General features: G+C 45.1%; 1 protein-coding gene across 8 annotated transcripts in view; it reads left to right on the top strand.

Moving 5' to 3' along the window:
* Positions 1-22,386, top strand: part of Irag1 (inositol 1,4,5-triphosphate receptor associated 1) — a 109,784-nt gene that overhangs the window by 51,901 nt on the left and 35,497 nt on the right. For all 8 annotated transcript variants that reach the window (XM_076940947.1, XM_076940942.1, XM_076940944.1 and 5 more), the window contains 7 exons: positions 60-130; positions 1,396-1,569; positions 2,584-2,661; positions 3,302-3,354; positions 3,529-3,576; positions 3,835-4,446; positions 6,423-6,501. In XM_076940947.1, coding sequence (XP_076797062.1) covers positions 60-130; positions 1,396-1,569; positions 2,584-2,661; positions 3,302-3,354; positions 3,529-3,576; positions 3,835-4,446; positions 6,423-6,501 — 1,115 coding nt within the window. The remainder of the gene's footprint in view (positions 1-59; positions 131-1,395; positions 1,570-2,583; positions 2,662-3,301; positions 3,355-3,528; positions 3,577-3,834; positions 4,447-6,422; positions 6,502-22,386) is intronic.

Raw genomic sequence — 22,386 nt, 5'->3', positions numbered from 1 at the left:
TCTCATTTGTCCATCCCTGAGTAGATTTCCTAACAGGATGACCATGTTCTGTCTTTCAGGGCTCCCAGCCCCCACCGCAGGCTTTCCCACCGACACCTGAAGATCTCCACTGCTTCGCTGACTTCTGTGGGTAAGGACTGGGTCAATGTGAGCATTTGCTTGAGCAGCAAGCATGAATTGCCTGAGTTTAGTTGGACTCAGCCCCTTTCCCTCTCCCCAAATCCAACGGGTAGGGGAGATCAACCCCTCCATGTTTGGGTTCAGAAGAAATGATGTCTAGTTTCAGTGTCAGAAAGAAGAGGAAGATGACATCAGAGCAGACAGAAGTGATGCTTGGTGATCAGCTGAGGGATGCTCAGCACTGGGCTCAAAGGCCAGAGTCCTGCAGCTGGCTGTTTGGGCAAGCTTCCCAGCCAGGTGGGGGTGTGCCCATGTGAAAGGCTGGTGGTTAGGATCCCTGCTGGTTCCTACTCAGGGTTTTTCACACCTTTGGGGGACCATTGAAAGATAGGGGTCACATAGACCTGGGCTTTGTATGCAGTGTTGATAACACTTTATAAGGAGGTTGGGGAGTGAGTAGATAGAATTGATAATGGGACTTCATGAGAGAACTATGGAAGCCAAGGTAAGAAGGGCCCACTTCTCCCCAAAGAGGAAAGATGTGCAGGCATTCCAAAGGAAGTGGTATTTGAGTTTTGCTTTAAAGAGACAGACACACAAGAGGGAGGGAGGGCACTCTAGTTGGAAGAAGAGACTTGGTGGGAAGCAGGAACCACCTAGAGTACTGTAGAGTGCTGTAGAGTGCTGTCCTGTGTGTATGTGTCATGACCACTGAAAACTATGGAGCCCCAATTCATATTAGCTTACTCCAAAATAATAGACTTCTGCCCCGCCCTGCCCTCCTGTAGTCTTCCTCCATTACTGTCTGCTCCTCCTTCAGGGTCAATGGTTTCAGGTACCTGGTGGATCCAGGTACTTAATTTGGGTTATTGGTTATTGTAACATTCTGTCTCTCATATCATTTCATATATGAGCTTTCTTCTTGGAAGACCTTCTATTCATGGGAACAAATGGTTGCCTGGACTTCCAAGCCTCTGTCTTTATCTGTGACACCCTTCTTCCCTCTCATTTCCCAAAACTGCTTTTCACTAGCCTTATGTGGTCATTGCTATCTGATCCCTGTGGCTGCCTAGACTCAACTGGCCAAAGCTGGTTTGGGACCCACTACCACTCAGCCTTGCTTCTTGAAGCAGAGTTGTGAGTGGAAATGGCTTGCTCCCCCTGAGTCACTTAATGGTAATTCAGAGGGTTGCTCCAGTGAAAACGAAGGGCCACTGCTGGAAGAGGCCTCTAAGATGAGGTGACTCCCACTGGAAGCTCGTTCTCACTCTGCAGATCCCACGGGGCATGTCATTGACCTGGTAAATGACCAGCTGCCGGACATCAGCATCTCAGAAGAGGACAAGAAGAAAAACCTGGCACTTCTGGAAGAAGCCAAGTTGGTGAGTGAGCGGTTCCTGACCCGCCGCGGGAGGAAATCAAGGAGCAGCCTCGGAGACTCCCCATCAGGTAGGGGAGGACCAGCAGCAGGAAGGTAGCTACCCTGAGCCCCTCTGAGGCTGGACTGGGGGGAGGGAAGGGAAGACCAAGCTCCAGCTGCAGAACAATATTGTTTCCAAGAGGGCAGGCTACAAGTGGCCTGTCCCCTTAGCCTCCAGGTTGCATATGCCCCAAGCCTTGCAGAGGTGAACCCTTCAAGAAGCTTTTGTGCTTAGCTACCAGAGTTCTAAAACACCTACTCAACTCTACACCTGAGAACTCTCCCATGTTTTGCCTTCTGGCCTATGTGTGACTATTTGGGACTTGCCTATGTATGGGCAAATGCCATTCCATGTGATGCCCATGTTATTAATTGAACTTCTATGTCCTTAGCTCTAATGCAGAGAAACCCTGTGCAATTCTCATACACACTGACCCTTGCATAACCTTGCAAGACAGTGTCTGTCTAACATCCTCATCCTCCCTATGATGACCTTGTCTGTGGTGGGTATCTCCCCAGAAAAGGTCTGAGGAGGCCATCCTAGGCTCCCTCGGTCTGGTATCCAAGGACCCAGGAACTCGGGAGGAGAGACAAGGATCCTTTGCCAGCCTGCACTGTGGTCCCTCTTCCTCCTGTGTACAAAGATGAAGCAGGTTTTAAAGACGTCCAAATGGACTTGGGGGACAAGGAGAGTGTTGGAAATCAGACTGGTCCTATGGCATCTAGAATGTACAGCCTTGCATGCTTTTCCTGTCAAGCAATGCCAGGTCTTCAGAGTCTGGAATGTTCTCTGAGGTCAGGCCCAGCAGGTTAAAGAATGTGACTCCATGTCTTAGAAATTACCTGAGGACCCCTCTACTGGGCTGGCTGTATAAAAAGTTAGGTTATAATAAGAATCTTCTATGGTGGTTCAGAATCAGCCCCTGGCCTTGACAAGGCAGTCTGGGTTCCCAGGGGTGAACTCTCTCTTAGAGAATGATCTGTTTGGTGGCAGAAGTCCTAGTTCTTCACGAATGCCAGCCAATTGGCATTTGTTTCCACAGCTGTCTCTCCAAACCTGAGCTCTGGTGCTTCTCCTGCATCCTGTAGGAGCTGCTCACTCACCATCTCCACACCACCAGGTGAGGCTGACCCCGCCCTGTGGCGGGGAGGAGGCAGATGGACAGGCTGAGTGAGGATAAGGCCTAGCTCATGGGAAGTGGACTCTAATGGCTGCTCTTTGCTCAGAGAGAAGTTGTCACAGTTTATTTTGAATCCTCTTGTTTGGACCACTATCAACTTTGTTTATTCTGTAGTGCTGGGATTTGAACTTAGGTCCACACACTCTAGGTAAGCACTCAACCACTGAGCTCATCTCCAAGCCCAGTATGCATGTTGGTCTCTTCCTTTCTGGACTGTGTCCAGAGCCACACCCTCAGGCAATAGAGTACCACAGTGGGCAGTCTGCCTTTGTCAGTGCTGGAAGGTAAGCCCAGGATCCTACATTCACAGATGCTTCCTGATTATCAGACCTCAAGGTCCCCCATGACTCAGTTTCCTTATTTGGTTTCTATGGTGTTTCAGTGCTGGCGTGTGAGCAACTACAGTGTTTTTGGCTGCCAGATCTCTCTCTCTCTCTCTCTCTCTCTCTCTCTCTCTCTCTCTCTCTCTCTCTCTCTCTGTGTGTTTGTGTGTGTGTGTTTGTGTGTGTGTGTACATTGTTAAAGTGACAAGCAGGGGACTAGGTGATGGGCATTACTTACCTGCCTTGGCCCATTGCAGGTTTGGACACATGCAGTGGCCCACAGTCCCCTCTACCGGGAGCACCACCACAGGTAACAACACATGGGCATGCCATTTCTATGCCATTGGATCTCATGTTTCTAACATGTCTGAACCCTCTGTAACCCATGAATTAGGGAGGTGGAGGAGCATTTACACCCTGCTAAGCTTCAAGAAGGAGCAGGCCTCTTCCCACTGTTACTGACCTGTGTTTTCTTCTTCTTCAGCAAAAGGGGCATGAGGACGGTGTCTCCTCGCCTCACCTCGGAGAGCCTGTGAGTTTGTGTTTTGCTCACTTTGCCATGATTTGAATGTGGGGAATGTGGTCTCAGAAGCCTAGCAGGACCTGGATGTGAGTAGAGCGTGGGTTCTGGTGTAAGCAGAAGACTCCTCTGTCTTATGAGTTGGAACTCTGAGGGGGAAAGCAGTAAGGCAGGTTCAGACCCCATTCACATACACATAATGGCCTGTTGTCAAGGTCTGAGTCTCCTCAGCCTACCTCCAGGGTCCCAACTCTATCTCATCTCTTTCAGAATGTCTCCAAAGGGCTAGCTGACTGGAAGCAGAATGACCAGAGGAAAGTGTCTCAAGGCAGACTGGCTCCTCGTTCTCCCACAGTGGAGAAACCCAAAGAACTTACAGTAGAACAAAAGGAAAACTTTGATCCCCTTCAGCACCTGGAGGCCACAACTATGGCTCAGGCTTCTGGAGCAAGCATCAGTGGAAAAATGGCACTGAACAGCCCCCAGCCTGGACCTGCTGAGATGGAGCTAGGGAGGCAGCTCCTGAAGACAGCCAGGGAGGGCAACCCTCTGCCCAGAACCACAGTCCAGGGCTCAGGAGGAACGGTCTCCCCACATTCCCAGGGTCAGGGCTCTGCTGGAGAGCCTACGGGGCCCAAGGCCGGCTCCAAGTCTGAGCTGAAGCCCCCTGTGTCCCGCGCCCCCCTGATTCGGGGGGTCTCCTGGGACAGCAGCCCTGAAGAACCTGGTCCCCTGCTGCAAAAGGTGCTCGCTAAGCTGCCTCTGGCAGAGGAAGAGAAGCGGTTTCCAGGCAAAGCCAAGCCAGCCAAGCCACCTGGGCTCAAAGACTTCCAGATACAAGTACAGCCAGTGCGCATGCAGAAGCTGACCAAGCTCCGGGAGGTGGGTTCCTGTCCTGATGCACAGTGTGTGCATGCCAGGGCCGCCCTGAGCTACAGACGTTTACACTCGAGCTGGGCCCTGGGACAAGACAGCTCTGACCTCATGAAGTCCCAAACTTCTTGGCCCTGAGAAGCCAGTTCCATCAGTGTCACACCTCCATAGCACCAGCTTCAAGTGCCTTTGCTTCTGTTAATGTATAGTCAGACTGGAATACAGTGGTCACACTTAGCCACAGTTCTGGGGAAGTTAGCTACATGGACTTCTTATTCTGAGCTGTCTTCCTCCTCCATCTAGACTTGGTGAGGGGAACCTCTGATGGAGCATCTGGTCATGCCCAGAATAGGGCAAAACCAGGATAAGTAAGCTAAAGTCATCCATCCTGCCTTCTTGGTACCTGTTAACCAAGGGTCTTAGACCCAAGTACCACTATGACAATGGCCATAAGGGGATGCTCCTCCATGGTGAATTTCTTCCAGTGTCCATGGTGTTCCCAATGTCCATTGGTCATCAAACTAGGAATAGTGGTCAGTCAGGGGGCTGCCCTGCTAATCAATGAATGGTTGAGAATATCCAGATGTGGAGGGGTAAAGGAGAGATCTGAGTGTAAAATAGAGGACTTAACTGGATCAAAGATTCTGATCCAGTCCTTCTCTCTCAGATGGCCAACCTCAATCCAGGTCAAGGAGACTGGGAGCCTAGGAATTAGGGCCTGGGATAGGACAAAGTCACCAGGCTCTTCTCTTGAGGCAATAAGGACAAGGAAGGAAGTGAGGACCAGTAACACTCCCCCTCCAATGACAGCATCTACTAGCAAGAACACATTGTAACAGGCCACTGTGCTGTTCAGAGAGCTTCAGAGAGGAGGTGGCCCAGTCAGTAGAGTGCTCTACTAGCATGCACAAAGCCCTGGGTTCCCGGCATCACATAAAACCATGTATAGTGGTAACTCATGCCTCTAATCCCAGGACCAGAGAGATAGAGGCAGGCAGATCAGAAATTCAATGTCATGTCCAGCTATGTAGGAAGTTTGAAGTCAGTCAGAGATAGATAGAATATATATATATATATATATATATATATATATATATATATATATTAGATAATCTTGATCTTCTATGATGTTCTGGGGTAGAGGCTTAAAAAGATGAACAATTCACATTGAACTCCCACTCTCCAATACAAGTAGCTTAGAAAAAGGCTGGGCAGAGCCACCCAAAGTGATCCACATCTCACATCTGTGGAGGCAAGTGAAGACAAAGGGGCCAGACAGCTGGAGATTCACCTTCATGGACTTCAGAGGCAAGGAGAGTAGGCCACTCCCTCAGAACTCTCCACATCCCTGCAGGTCACTCTCACCCAGCAAGGGAAGTCATAGAGAACCTGGAAGCTCATGCTACCAGCTGGTCTGGCACTGAGACCTCCTCTGTATCCTGTCCAGTGTGCTGGCAGCTGAGGGGCTGTGGACCTCTGGCTTGCTAAGTATAGCAAGGGCATGACCTGGATTCTCTCTGGATCCTGGGCACTCTTTGTTAGTTCCTTTCTTTCCCTTTATCCAGAGGCCAGTCACTCAAGTGGCTTTTGTCACTTGGGAGGCTGAGAACCCTTGGATGTCACCAGGAGCCAGGAAAGGACCCAGGCATTCCAAGAGGGCCCTAGTCTGACATGGATTGGCTTGGGGCCAGAATAGTTTATTGGGTCCTCCAACACCTCTAGCTGATCTCTGCAAGCTCAGTCCCCCTAGCAGCGACTTTCAGGTTTCACTTGTCTGGAGGTGCTACAAAGATTTTTGAGGAAGGACTGTCACTTACACAGAAGAGCAGGGCAGGAAGCTGCTTCTATCACTGAGACCATCAAGAATTGCTTCCAGAGCAGCTGCATGCATATCCAGGGGATCTTGATGTCCCCAAAGTTCTTAGTATCTAAGGATTACACCCTGTGTTGCCACCTGAACCATGTTCCTTCTTCCTCTCACAAAGGAACACATCCTGATGAGAAACCAGAACCTGGTGGGGTTCAAGCTCCCTGAACTGAGTGAAGCTGTGGAGCAGGACAAAGGTAGGCTGTGGGGACCTGTTTGCCCTCCCAGGGCTGGTTAGGCCGCTGGCTGTCTATGTGTAAACACTTGATTTCCCATCAGTCTTTGTGAATGAGTGAAGGAAACAGATTGTATAGCCCACTGAGGCACAAGCCTGTCTCCTTCCTACCACCCCGCCCTATCCCTGTTAGTAGCATTGGGTCTGGAAGGCGCCCCAGGCCTGAACTTTTGACATTGCTTTTCCCTCACACCCAGGAAGCTACCCAAATAGATTGGTTCCTCTTTTCAAGACACCAGAGCTCTCTCTTTATAATCTGCTGTCACCACAAAGTCCATAACTCAGCCCTGCCCTACTGGGTGACTGGACATCCCTTCCTCCAAGCCTTCTGCTCTCCACCATGATACACACTCTACCACACTTCTCCGAAAATACGGACAGAAGCTAGACCCTCCCTGTTCCTGCCTTAGTGTGCTCTTCCTCTAAGTTCTCTGATGCCCCCGGGGTGAGCTACAGCTGTTCATCTTGGCTCTGCTACTGAGTGAACAAGCTCTGTGGCCTCACTGGGCCTGATCCCCATACCCACCTTGTTACACGGGGCTGTCAGAGTTGCCTTGAACATTATCAAGAAGAGTGCATGAATGAAACTGTATTTACAAAGTGCCTAGAACAGTACCTGGTACATGGCGAGTGTTGACTAGGTGCCAGCTGTCAAGATTCCCAGAGTCTCTGCTGGGCCCCAAGAGCCAGTATCTCTATCTGGGGGTATGTGCACCTGTGTGTCTGTACATAAGCTGTAAGCCACATGCTTACACTTACAGTGCTGCCTGGCACTAATAAGCCCGGAGTAAGTACTTAGGAACAAATGGGCGAGGTTGTGAAAGAGTTTACAGGGGAGATACTGAGGTAGTTGCATAAAAGCAACCGATGACCAGAATGCTTCATGATGGCCAGAGAAGAGTGAACGTGTCTGGAGGGCTGCTTCTAGAAGGGCAGGCTCTCTGGTCTTCCCTCTTCCTCTTCCCTGTGGACACCCCCCCTTTATGTGTTTTGTTGAGTCATTGCACCTGTGTGTTAAAGGAGAGGGTCCACCCACCTGCTCTAAAATCCCCCCTTCCTTATTTTGTATTTATGTCTATATCTGTCTCTTGTCTTTTTTGGTGTTTATTAATTTGTTAAGTGGTGATATGTACAATGCTATATGTAACATTATGTATATGGCATTAATGTTACCATTTTAATCATTTCCAGCATGTGGGACAATGGCCTTAAGTCCAGTCTTGCTATATTGCACAGCCATCACCACCATCCATCCACAGAACCTTTTCATCTTCCTCAGTTGCAACCACACCCATGAGACCCAGCTGTCTGTGCCCCCTCCCCCAGCCCCTTGCAACTCCAATTCCACTTCTTGTTTCTGTGGATTATGTCTTCTCTAGGTCCCTCGTGTAAACAAAGCCATACAATATTTTACCTACTCCTAATGTTATCTCAATAAATTCTCTCTAGCGTTTTGCAGACTCTAAGTCATTGGCAACTCAGATTTAGTTCTCTCCCAGGAAACTAAGAAGCAGGATTTTTGCTGTCATCTTATTGTTAGGGAAACTGAGGCCCAAGGAACTGCAGAGTTCGTCACATGGTTTTGCTATCCCAGGAGCCATTCTGAAACATGTTTTAGCTTTATTTTATTTTAGATAAACTAATCCAGAGGAGGCCAGTTTACGGGGAGCAGGGCAGTGAGTGCCAAGCCAGTTTCCCCAAACTTCTGGCTTTCTCCTGTGGGCACCAGTGAGCCCCAGGCTTCACAGAGCACCTCTGGAAAGGCACACCACCTGTTACCCCCCCCCCCCCCCGCACTGTCTGTGGCTGTTGTTAGTCACCTTATGAATCACCATGTGAGATTATTCTGGCTGTCATCAGGGAGTGCAAAATTCCGGGCTGAAGTACAATAACTACCACCTTCTCAGTTAACAAAGCTCCAGAGGTCCATTAACTGAAGAACTGAATTATTTTTTTTTAAATTAACCATCTAGCTGGGTATGGTGGCAGGTGCCTTTAATACCAGCACTTTGGAGGCAGAAGCAGGAAGCTCTCTGTGAGTTTGAGGGCAGACTTGAACTACATACTGAGTTACAGGATAGTCAGGGCTACATATAGAGACCCTGTCTCAAAAGGCCAAAGCAAGCAAGCAAGCAAGCAAGAAAGCAAGCAAGCAAGCAAGCAAGCAAGCAAACAAACAAACCAACCACCTTTGAGATGGGGGGATGTCTCAGGGGTAAGAATGCTTGCTCTACAAGCACGAGGATCTGAGTTTGAATCCCTAGAACCTACATAAAAAGTCAGTCACATGCATAGCCACAATGCACACCTGTAGCACCAGAGATGTGAGGAATGAAGACAGGAAGGTTGCTATGGTTTGTTGGCTGTCAGCCTATCTCCAGATACCTCAAGGCAAAGAATGACAGAGCAAGAGCACCCGACATTTCTCTCTGCCCTTTGTACACACACGCACACGTGCACGCATGCACACACACACAGGGGGTAAATCACATACATTTATAAATACACACAGAGCATTAACAATGTTTAGAGGTATCCTTTTAAATCTATACTTTTTCACCTTTAATTTTTTTATTAAAACACTAGAAAAACTTAAGATTTTATATACATGAGGCTGGAGAGATGGCTCATTAGTTAAGAGCATTGCTCCTCTCGAAGAGGAATGGGTTTGCTTCCCAGCACCCACGTGGCAGCTCATAACTGTCTGTAATTCAGGTTCCAGGGAGCCAACAGACTCTACTAGCCTCCTACAGCCCCGGAACCTGTATGGTGCACATGCACGCAAACCACTCACATACATAAAAATAACAAATCTTTTTAAAAAGCTCTTATCCATAACCCCATCAAAGCTTTACTCTTTCCAATATTTATCATTTTCCTAAGTTGATTTGATGGTATAGATACAACTTCCTTTTAAAGGTTTGTTTCACCGAAGTTATCATAAATAATTACATGTATTTAGATTTCATATTTATGGCTGAGTGGGTTCATATTTCCTCCTGTATGAATGTCTCTATTGTAAAATATTTCAGATGTTTATAGTTTTCTGTCTGTTATAAACAGTTTTGTCTTTGTGCTTGTGAGGTTTTTTTCTTTTCTCCTCCTCCTCCTCCTCCTCCTCCTCCTCCTCCTCCTCCTCCTCCTCCTTCTTCTTCTTCTTCTTTTCTTCTTCTTCTTCTTTTCTTCTTCTTCTTCTTCTTCTTCTTCTTCTTCTTCTTCTTCTTCTTCTTCTTCTTCTTCTTCTTCTTCTTCTTCTTCTTCTTCTTCTCCTTCTCCTCCTCCTCCTCCTCCTCCTCCTCCTCCTCCTCCTCCTCCTCCTCCTCCTCCTCCTCCTCCTCCTTTTTCTTCTTAAAAGTAATTCCCTTAAGATACATTCTCAGACTTGAGAGTCTCTGGATCAGAGCATAAAAATACTTGCCTCTTATCAAATGTTCCAAACATTGCATATATTATTCTTCTTAGCATGATAATTTCTGGATGTTGCTTTGGTTTTTCTTAGCCAGAGTATAGTAGAGTAAGAAACAGGCAACCAATAATCATGACAGTTATAGCCAGGTGTGGCTGATCTTGGTTGTCAACTGACTGGATCTGGAATCAACTAAAATGCAGGCCAGTAAGCAGTGCTGTCTCATGGCTCTGCTCCAGTTCCTGCCATCAGGTTCCTGCTTTGAGCCTCTGCCCTGGCTTCCCTCCTTGATGGACTGTAAGCTGTAAGCCAAACAAACCCTTTCCTCTCCCTCATTACTTTTGGTTGGTGTTTCAGCACAGCAACAGAGAAGCAAATCAGAACACCAGCCATGAGGGCAAGTCTGTAATCCTAGCAGGCAGGAGGATGAGTCAGGAGGACTCCAAGTTGAGGCCAGCCTGGGCTGCATAGTGAGACTATATTCAAAACAAGCAAATAAAAAGGATGACAGTTACAATATGCTATCATCATTGATGCAAAGTGACACTTTGCTTTTATTTCAGTTAATATTCTAGCATGCTCAAACTTACATTTTTCTTTTTGGTAGTAACTTCTTAGCTTTATATCAATCTATTGTTAGTATTATATGTGAAGTGTGCATAACAGATATGAATGTTTTCTCTCCATATTTAAAATTATTTTATCTTATTTTATGTGTATCGGTGTTTTGCCTGCATGTATATCTATGCACCACGTACATGCAGGACCCAGGGACACCAGAAGGGGGTATCAGATTTCCTGAAACATTGGAGCAACAGACAGAGGCAACATGTAGGTGCTGGAAATAGAACCCAGATCCTCTCCAAGAGCAGCCAGTGCTCTTAACTGTTGAGCATCTCTCCAGACCCCAATTTAAAAAAACTTTTTAGTTTAGTGTGTGTGTGTATTTCCTTGCATAGTCATGCATGCACACATGATTGTGTATGTGTGTGTACAGGCATACATGTACACATGATGTATGCGTGTATGTGTGTATGTGTGCATGTGTGTGTGTGTATGTGTATTTCACACATGGCCATGGATCTACACATGATGTGTGGGTGGATGCATGTACTGTGCTCCACATATTTATAGTTTGATTTATTTGCATTTATTTTACTAATATCTCTTCATCTTGCTAATAAGAACTTCATGTTTTTTGTTGTTGTATTTTAGTTTTTGACATGGAGTTTTACATGTAGCCTGGAACTTACTATTTAGAGGAAGCTGGTCATGAATGCATAGTGATCTAACTTCCTGTCTTCCAAGAGCAGGGATTGATGGTGCACCACCACAGCTGGCCCTCTGAGCTTCATTTTAAGATATAAGTACACTGAGACTTAAGAGCTCATTACTACAATAACATTTGGATAGTGTTTCTATTTCTTTGTGACAAACAGTCATATGTTACATTTATATATATTTATGGAGAGCAGGGTTCTGTTTGGTGTTGTTATTGGTTCCATTTTATTTTCCTTTGTTTTATAGCATTTTAGTGGATTTTGGAGGGTGGCTTTTTTGTTGTTGTTTAATTGTTTTGTTTCCATTTGTTTGATTGTTTGGTTGAGACAATGTCTCATTCTGTAGCCTGAACTGGCCTAGAAGTAGTAATCTGTATGCCTCAGCCTTCTGAATGCTGAGGTTACAGATATGTCCCACCATACACAGCTTGGCTCTGTTTCATTCTGGCCAAGATGTCTCTTTTGAGTCATGGCTTTAAGAAGAATATGTTCTTTTGTGTAGTGGGATTAGCCCTCTCTCAGGACTTTTTTTCTGTAACATATTTGTGCATATTTTACATAGATTCAAGTCAAGATTGCAGAATGAGCTAGAGGCCAGAGGCCAGGAGACAGGAGTCTATTCACCAGAAGTGAATAGAGTTTTAGGTTTCCTGACATCTGTATGCCTCCTTCACATTTGAGAATTACACCGTCTTGTGCACCTTGAATGCTCGATTCAGAAGGATTACCCACAACTTTATTTGCTTTGAAGTTTGTAAGCCTTTAGTTTACTAACCTTGTAGACACTCATGTCTCAGTCGGACACATTTAGGTATTTCTGTTTTCTTTTCCAGAGCATTTAATGTTCTTTGCATATGGCTCTTGTCACACTCTGTGTAACCTTATTTATTGGTAACCAGGACTCTTAGTTCACTGGATTTTCTGACCAATCACTAGTAGTGGAGATGAATGTGGTCCTGTGTCACATGCTTCCTGCATTCTAAATATTGTTCTTAGATGGTAGAGTGCTGACTCTGGGGACTGGTACGAGGACTGCGACCAGAGTGACTACTGCATGCCAGATGCTGGGCTGAGTGTTTGACCCTGATAGACTCAGTAGTCACAAGAACCACAAGAAGCAAACAGTCCTGCTGGAGTCACGTGACACACAAAGACACTGAGGCTTGTGAAGGTCGCGGTGGTGTGTCTCTTAACTGTAGGAGCAGGATCAGAGTCTGGATGTGTGTAACTTCTGAGGCCTTTGACCCCTTTGCAGAACACCTTTCTTTCTGAATTTACAACTCAACCTCCTGTTACTTTATTTTCTCTGGTTTGGCCTTGTCTCAGTGGTCCTGCCTGTGGGAGGCCATGTGCGTCTTTGCATCTGTGTGTGCTTCAGTACTTTGGTGCCTTTATCTAACTCGAAAGTGGTGATGAGGAGAAGGTCCGCCTTGCTTCTGTTTTGGAGTGAATTTTAGTGTGTTCTGTTTTTCTTCTAAGAGTCACATATCTTATTAAATAAATGTGCTACTTAAAATTATATTTATATGATTTGATATAAAATATAAGTTATAATTATAAAATATGCTATTGTCTAGTTACGTCTCTTTATTGCTGTGATGAAACACTGACCAAAACAATTAGGAGGCAGAAACAGTTTATTTGGCTTACAAGTTCTGATCACAGGCCATCATGGAGAAAGATCTGGGGAGGATTTCAGGTAGGAACAGGGGCAGGAGCCATGGAGGAGAGCTGCTTGCTGGCTTGCTCTGCTTGGCTTCTTATAGCAGCCAGGACCACAGTGGGATGGAGCCTCCCACACCTATCATTAGTCAAGAAAATGCCCCACAGAGATGTCCAAAAGAAAGTCTAACAGAGGCGGTTCCTCTTCCTAGGCATGCCTCATTTGTCAAGTTGACAAAACTAACCAACACATTATTATTTAACCTTTTATTGTTATATATGTATATATAGTTATACATTATATATCTAAAATTCTAGTATACATTTTGGGGGGGGGGTTGGTTTCAAGACAGGGTTTCTCTGTGTAGCCCTGGCTGTCCTGGAACTCACTCTGTAGACCAGGCTGGCCTCAAACTCAGAAATCCGCCTGCCTCTGCCTCCCAAGTGCTGGGACTAAAGGCGTGTGCCACCACCGCCCGGCCTAGTATACATTTTTAATTACTGTATAATTAAAACATTTTATATGTTTTTCTTTCTCAAGTTTCAAAATTGGTGTTGAAGTCTATCAAATATATTTGTTGAAGATTATATATTATTCAATTAATTTAGTAATTTTTCTCTTTGTTTCTTTGTTTTTCCTTCTTTCCTTCCTTCCTTCCTTCCTTCCTTCCTTCCTTCCTTCCTTCCTTCCTTCCTTCTTTCCTTCCTTCCTTTCTTTGTATGGGTACTTGGTATATTTTCTTTTATAGCCACCATTCAAGTCTGTATCTGTGTTTGTTGGAGTATCTGCAATTTTTTTTTTTTTTGGATTAGGTAAATTAGAATCTAAATTGTTGGGACCCAGGGAATTGAGATACACATGTTATCATTTGCTCCTCAGTTTCAGTCCCAGGGTTGTTCTGGTGCAGGCAGGCTTTGCTCCACCCAGGCATCCAGAGACCCTCATGTCCTTTTTGTTATCTTTTCAGCAGACTCTTGAGCCAGCCTGGAGTCCCACAGCTTAGAATGGGAGGAGATGGTGGTGGTGGGAGGGGGTGATGGTAGTTGGAGGGGGTGGGGGTGGTGGGGAGGGATTCCAGAGCAGGATGTGGACTGTAACTCCTCTTTCATTTCAGCTCTGTAGTAGCATGGCTTCACAAATAGCAAGAGAAGCTGGGAGTATGGTTGCTAGCCTGAGAGCTGGCCTTACACCATGTTTAAACCCCATTCATGTGATAGATTGTAGTGGTCAGCTAGGTCCCTGTCAATTCACCTTTTCAATTTAACAATACACCTAGACACTTTCCCATTTAATACCTATGGAGCTTTAATAAAATTAAACTGATACATATTCATTTCCCCACATTTCTCTCTTCTATAAATAATGGTATGATGAACTCTCTCAAACACATTATAGAAATGATTATTTTCTAAGAAATGCCATCCTACAGGTAAAACGGGTGGATTAAAAGGTATTTTTTACATGTATGTATGTATGTTGGAACTTTTCTATAAAATTATGCTAATCTAGACATACCTAGCTTATAGCAAAGTCTTACTGTCTATATTGATAGACAGTCATGGGGCTTTATGAGTAGGTAAGTGAATTTGACTCCTATAAGCTCCCAACTTTAAAAAGGAATTATGCTGGAGGCGTGGCTCAGTGGGTGAAGTGCTTACTGTGCAAACATAAAGACTGTGGACCCCCAGAAGCCATGGAAAGTCCAATGCTGTATCAGGCATCCGTAATCACAGCACGGGGTGCTGTACAGACAGGGGTGAAGCAGGGGGCATACACAGTGGCAGACATGACACAGGATCTCAAGTAAAGCTAGGACGGGTCCCTGAGGTTGTCATTTAACTTCTACATGTGCACTATGGTGTGTGCATGCACCTCCACTCATGAACAACACACGCACGCTCACACACACACACACACACACACACACACACACATGCACAAAACATTTTTAAAAAACAACAAAATGAACGTAGGGTGTTCAATAAATAAACACCTATATTCTTTCAGGTCTAGTGTATAGATGATTAAAAATCTGAGTTTCATCATTTACTGGCTGCTGAACTTTCAGCAAGTTTCTTTGTCTTGACACCTCAGTTTACCCAGCTCTACAATGGGGATAATTATGGCACCTATAGTCCTCATTAACCTGATGTAATGTTTTGTGTGACCCTAGTCTTAAGTTCAGTTAGATCCTGCCATTCTTTCAATGACAGTTGCTGAACTGTGGGACTCTATCTTGTCAACCAAACATGACAGGACAGCATTGGGCTGCAGTCATCCACAGGCCCCTTTCCATCATGTACCCAGAACAAAAGACCTGGGAGCCCTTTGAGCTCTGACTCAGAGAATATGTCCAGGCTCTAAACCAGCCGTTCTCCACCTGTAGCTCACAGCCCTTTTAGTGAACTTCCATCTTCAAAAATATTTACATCACAATTCATAACAGTAGCAAAATGACAGTTATGAAGTAGCAACGAAAATAACATTATGTTTGGGGGTCACCACGGCATGAGGATCTGTGTTAAAGGGCTGCTGTGTTAGGAAGGCTGAGAACCACTGCTCTAAATTCAACAGAGCTCACAGGAAAGAACTAATCTCTGCTGATGATCTCATGAGAAAACTCTAATCTTGTTGGCTGTTCCTTGGGGAGACAGGAAAGGCCCTTATCAGGGTGTTCTGGAGTCTCCAGAACCTTGGCTCTCAGTTTCCCCAGTAAATCTGACCTTCCCAATAATTCAACCTGTCCCTTTCCCAGGGACCATTCTGCACACTGTCTTTGATCATTGTTTCAAGACAAAGATATGAGGCTGATACCAGCCACTCCCCAAGTTGTTTTCTGGGAATGTGATGGGGATTAAGGGGGCAGGGCTCAGACCATACCATCAAGGAGATGGCCTCGTCCCCACAGCCATTAGTGTTTCATCTATCTCCCAGTGAGACCTTTGGCCCACATTCTTGACGGCTCACTCAGCATCCAGAGTCTCTGCAGTGCACTCTTATCTCTGGGCCTCGTTCTCTGAAGTTCTGTTCTTAGGTCAAACACTGGAACCTTGGAGGGCACTCGAGGCTCTGTGGCCAGCCCCACGCAGCTCCCCAGTGTCACCCAGAACCGCCCTCTCCCAGCTGTCAGCATTTGCCTTTCCTTCTGCAGCTCCTTCGTCCTCCCTTCTGCACTCCCCCCTACATGGAGGGTTTTCTTTTCTTTGTCCAGTGAACTCCCATTTTAAAATTTCCTCTATTGAATCTCTGTCCTCTTAAACAATAATTTCTGAAAGGGACAGTTGTGTGAAAGTTTTGCTTAGTATAGCATCTATCCTTGGCTCCAGCCCCCTTGCCTGGGACATAGTAAGGACTCAGTAATTAGGGAAATGATTCATGAATGAATGGACTCACCTGCACGCTCTGTGAGAGGAGACCTAAGGGCAGAGTCACTGTAATACATCATAATGCAACTTCGACTGAACAGAGGTCCTTGGGAACAAGGAGGAAGAAGCAGCTAGCTTAGTGGGGGTGAGTCAATGAAGGCTGGAGGAACAGCTTTGCTCTGGAAGAGAAAGGCACACCAGGCAGGGCAAGCAGAAGGAACAAAAGCACATCTCTGGTGCCTGCCATGCTTCAGAAACAGAATCTCAGCTGAATCCACTGCGTAATGTGTATCCCAGGGAGATGGGCTGTGTGACCCTGAGGCTGAAGCAGCGGACTTGGGTCGGGGAGGGTGAAGGCCTCAAGGCCAAGTAATGAGTTAAGATATTTGGTGAGCCAGAGACACCTACAGGAAAGAAAGACTACATCCCAGCCGAATTCTTCTGAAGAGATTACAACTGGCCTGAGATAGGAGATAGTCAGAATTTATAAATGCCCAGGCCCTGCCATTGAGAGATGTCTCATTCCAATTACTGTCATTGGATACATTCCTTTGTCAAAGACACCGTGTAAAACAATATGGAAATGGTCTGGTGAGGGACAAGGGATGACAGGACCGTGGAAGGATAGTTTGAAAGCCATTTGGAGGTGAGAATAGCAGGACATAGTGAGCAAGGCACCAGAAAACCACCAGGAATCTGCATGCGAGGCCATGTGGGTAATGGTGACAGTACCAGGTCTCAGATCTCAGTACTCCCTACTCCCTTGTGGAGACCAAGTATCTGGATTTGTACATATTGAGTGCCCAGGAACACAGCTGAGATGTAACAGTTTGACAGACTCATTTTTACATCCTGGCTCTACTATGGATGAGCGAGGCTCTGGAGGAATCTACAAACCCTAACTGGCCTTCAGTTTCCATTGCTTAGCAGTACTGACTTTGCAGAACGACTGTAGACAGCCAACAAGGAAGAGTATGTAATGTGTGGCTGGTGTCCCACGAATGGTAGTGTTGGAACAATTTTTAATTTTCTATATCAAGTTGGTGATGTCTACAGGGTTGTTGGATGTCTGACCAGGATTCCAAGGAAGGTGGATGGTCCTTTTATACAGCTCAAGGCTGGGTTACAGACTCATGTCTCACACAGGGAAGATGTCTTCCTGAGAAGACAGATGCAAATGTATCCTAATGAGTGGCTCTGGCCTTGGAAGAAAGTAAAAACCTCCTTGTTGTACTAAAATATCTCCCTTTCCACAAGTACAGAAGGGGATAGGGAGGAAGGAGAGAGATTACAGTAGATGTACCCTTCAAGATAAAAACATTACAATTTCATTGAGTTTGAGCTGAGGTGAAGTGAAACTGTAGGACTTGCTGAATCTCTGTTATTACTTCCTCCACAGAGGAGAAATTAGTTTTGACAGTGAATTAGGGAATGTATTAAGGGTTTAGAGTTGTGGATTTTTCTGGCATTAATGCTTTTGTTTGGAGTAATTGTCCTAAATTCTTTACACAGCACAGTGTCGGTCACGTATGGCAAGACCCAGAAATAGTAGTCATGAGAAAAGTTTATATTCACAGATTCCCTAACACAGGGGCACAGTATACTCTCTGGGCCAAATAGAAAATCACCAGGGTCAGCTAGGAGGTAGAAGGTGGGTGGGAAGGATCTTTACTGGGGTTTTCATGGCAAGGAGTGAGCTGAGCAGAGTAGGTACCCTGAATAAGCTTAGAATCAGATAGTCTGAGTAATTTTAGCAGGCTCTGGAAAGGAGAGAGGTGTCTAATTGTTGGATACTTGATAATGTGGGGCAAGGATGAATATTGCCTTGGTATATAAGAAAAGGAAAAAGGAGACGGTTGGAAATAAAAGTTCTAGGTTGATTGGGTTGGTTTAGATGTCAAAGCCGTACTCAAAGGAGAGTTTTCTTCCTGTCACCTTCAATGAGCTAGCGAGGAGAGTCAGTCTTTCCAAGATTGAAGACCCTGAGACTGGAGTATCAAGAAAATAATTTAAAAAAAAAGCAGAACATCTCATTACATGTTTTCTTTGCCAGCGGTTTCTTCCAGTTTTCCCACCTCTGCTCCTCTAGATGCTGAATTTCACAGTTGTCCAGCTGTGCACCAGAATAAAAAGGTTTCATGCTTACTGCTAGTCCCTCCTTGTGGCTAACCATCCTGAAGCATTTTATTTTGATTTGTGTTTTGTTTACCTGGATCTCATTATCTAATAGTTTTCCTGGGAAGCACCAGACGCATTCTGTGTCCTGAGTTCTAGCATATTTGAAAACATCTTATTTAGCAGTAGGCTACATAACTGTAAAATTCTTGGCTAACTCCTTTCTAGAGAAGCCCAAAGCCAGCTGGTTTCCTGCGTGTGCATTTTTTTTCCTGTTAGGAATTAAAACAGTAGCATTTCTTTATAGACACGCCTTTAAAAGAAAAGAAAAGCATCATATGTACAGTCAGCCTTCGAGTTCATCTCTCCCCTCCATTGAGGATAATTTTTCTTCTGTTATGTCTTTGAATATATTATTTGTTCAATGAAAGGGTCAATAGGGCTCAACTTAGGACCTGCCTTCTTCAATCTTTCTTTTCCTCTTTATATTCTTTATGACCAGCCAGTCTATCTTTCCCTCCTTACTAATTCTAGTAAAACTGTGCATGTTATATATCCTTTAACACACTGACTAGTTCTGTTTTTTCAATCTCTTATTCATTTTATTGGTCTTTAATTCGTTTCCTTAAATAGAATCCTTGTCCATTGTGTGTGATCTTCTTATCTTGTCCTAATTTCTTATTCTCATTTTTTTCAGATTCTAGTTTCCCCTAGAGTTAAGCAGTTACAGTATATATTTTGCACAGAAATGCAGTTTTTCTTTTTTCCCCTGTGTTCCTTGCATCTATGTGTCCATCCTGACATCTGCCTCCTGTGCGTTTCCATTCTTCCTTCCTTTCCACCTTCCGTCTTTCCTTCCTCTTTTCACTCTAGTATTTTTGTCTAGCTGCCATGTCATTGGTTTCCATTTCATCTGTTTGTGATCTGGACGTTTCCACTGGGATCTCCTTCTTTGAATGTGTCAGGGGAGGAGGGTTTTCATTCACTCCCTCCTGCTGCATCTGAGATCTCTTTGTCCTCTTTGCTCAGTACTGCGGACTGGGTGCTCATGGGTACTTCTTTGCTGCTTGAGTGGGAGGAAAGAGGAAGTTCAGACAAAGCTGTTAGCAGCAGTATTTGTAGGCTTTCTGCTTCTTTTCTATAACTTTGTTCAGAGTCCAAAACTGGAGTTTATTATGCCAAATTGAGATATTTCTGTTCCTCCAGCTGGGGGTTAGAGAGGTTTGGAGCAGCCGTTTAGGATGGAATTGTAGTGAGAGTCTGTCCAGATGTTTATTGTCTAGACTTGATGCACCCCCTCCCAGGAGCCGTCCACTCTGCAGCCAGGCAAAGGAAGAAAAGGATAGACGAGATCAAGGACGTTAGCTCCTGTGCTATTTTCTAGCGTGGTTCGTGTGGAGCTTCAGTTGGAGCTTTCCATTTGGCTCCTGCTGCTCACTCCATCTGAAGAGCTTGCTTTACTTGTTTAGTTGTTTTAAATCTTCCCTTCTGGTAAGCCCCTACACATTATTCAAGTAATTCTGATACAATACCAGATACCCATTCCTCCTTTCTTCTTTCCTCCATCTTGGTTGGGAAAGCTAAATGCCAATATGAGCAGCACTTTATCTTCTTGGCAGTGTTGGTATGGTAGAGCGTAGGACTTTCTAGAGAAACTTTCTTTCTGTTGTTTCTCTGCAGGCTGCCTACTTACTCATTCTGTCCACTCTTTCTTGTTCTGTGATCTTGTATTGTATTCTTAGAAGCTTCCTTATCCAGAATCCATTTCTTTTTTTTTTTTTTTTTTTTTTTTTTTTATGACAGGGTTTCTCAGTGTAGTCCTGGCTGTCCTGGAACTCATTCTGTAGGCTCATCTAGCCTCAAACTCAGAGCTTCCTCCAGAGTGCCGGGATTAAAGGCATGCAGCACCACCTCCTGTCAAAATTTATTTATTTATTTTTTAATATTTTGTTTGTATGAGTGTTTTGTCTGAGTTTGTGTCTGTGTACTACATGCACATCTAATGCTTGAGGCAGTGGTGAGCCCCCACATGGGTGCTGAGAATCGAACCCAGCTCCTTTGCAAGAACAATAAGTGCTCTTAACTACTGAGCCAACTCTCTACCCTTAGAATCCATTCTTAAGCCAGGTGTTAAGATGCATGTTTGTAATCTCAGCATGCAAAAGGCGGAGACAAGAGGCCTGGATGATATAGTGGCACTCTGACTCAAAGCAAACAAACCCAACAAAACGTCTGTTCTTTGCAGGAGGAAGACAGGGGAATCAAAGGTGGGGCACCCCACTTATTTGTAGGAAATTTGTTTTTAGCTATTATTATTTTCAATACTTCCCTTTCTGTATTTAGACATTGTTGGCACATATAGAGTTAATATTATGCTTTTTGGTTGTTAATTTAGTTGCATTCAGGGGAAGAGTATTTGGTTCTGGTATCAAGTTATGCATGGCACATCTATTTTATAAGAGCTGGTAGCCCTAATTAGTTTCTTTTCTCCTTTCTATTTTTGTTCCTCCTCCTTCCTCTCATTTTCCCTCAACTTAAAGGAATGTTTTAGGCAGAAGCCCCTGGTGTGTCCTTCATTTGGCATTAGATTTAATGTTTCAGACACACATATATCATCCTCAGGAGCCCCCTGCTTAACTGGCTCTCTGCTAAGTGTGGGGGAGGTGCATAGACACAGAGCAAGGCCACAGGCGACACATGGAGCTGTCAGTGAGCAACAAATGCCAGCACCCAAGAGCTGATGGGTACCTACAGGAACTTCTGGTCTCATATTACACCTGGAGATGTAGGCTGGCTGTCCTGTGCATGACAGATGGCCCTGTAGCCTTCATTTGAATAAATGAAATATCGAGGAATCTGTTCTGTTATTGAGCAGATTCAAACTGTTAAAAACATATTTACTATAAATCCAACTGTGCCCCCTCCTCTCCCTGCTTTGTCTCCCTTGGTGATAGGAATCCCAGTCTTAATTCCAGCCAGATGATTGGTACAATTCTGCCTTCTGTGCTGACCTCTCACCTGGCCTGCAACTCTGGAAAACAGACAAACAAATTGGAACACTGCTAGGTCAAAAGCCATGGCAGACAGTAAAAACTGTGGGTAGTCAGCTGCGTGTAAATGCAGCACACTCACTGGACAGGACAGGAATGCTGAGGTGGCTCAAACGAAAGATGTCTGAGGTTTTTACTTCACCCTAAATACGCTGCGAGAACACAGCAGCATATTTTATAAGAGCTGGTAGCCCGGTCTGTCTTGTGTGGATATGAAGGTCAGTGCCCAGGGCGTTGGCCAGTGTTTTGGGTTAAACTTGCTACAATCCATCTGGGTCTCTCAAACAGCAACAAGGCAGAATATGTATAGGCATGGGGTGGGTTCTAGAGACCATGAACCATAGGATTCCTCAAAGAGCAACTGGGAAATGGGAGATAGATCCAGGAAAGAGCTTGTTTGCTGAGGGTATGAGAGCTACTCAAGCAGAAGAGAGATTTATGGTTTGCTTTTTCTGTTTCCCGGTTACAATCCTGCATCATTTCAGGAGGCAACACATGCTGTTTGTTGGCTCTGTTGACTAGCAGACATCCGTATTTCTGAGGCCTGTGACAAGGCTCATGACCTTAGCTTTATCCTGGAAAATACCGGCTTCTGTTACTATCTATTGGCAAACTGGACACTGATTTCTAGGTAGGAGAAGAAGACAGTGCTTTTGAATTTATTTGGTAAAGAATTATCAGTCAAGAGATCCCTTTAAGAGCATGCCAAATAGGTTTCCCCCAAACACCATAATCAGAGTCAATCAGCTTCCAGTTGCCAGAAACCAACATCTAAGTGCTGACACATGATCGTACTTGACAACAGCGATTATGGGAAGAAACGAGTGGGGACAGATAGATGTTAGTTTGCTGTTGGGCTGGGCCATTCGTTGTGCCTGTAATCTTCAGCAAGTTACCAACTTTATTGAGCCATATACTATCCACCTGTAATAAAGGATGGTTAAGAAGGAGCTCTTCAGATCACTATG

The sequence above is a fragment of the Arvicanthis niloticus genome, chromosome 1 (assembly GCF_011762505.2).
Source record: "Arvicanthis niloticus isolate mArvNil1 chromosome 1, mArvNil1.pat.X, whole genome shotgun sequence".
In the NCBI taxonomy this organism is placed as follows: domain Eukaryota; kingdom Metazoa; phylum Chordata; class Mammalia; order Rodentia; family Muridae; genus Arvicanthis; species Arvicanthis niloticus.
Note: the sequence above shows the minus strand (reverse complement) of the source record. Positions and strands in the feature narration are given on the sequence as shown.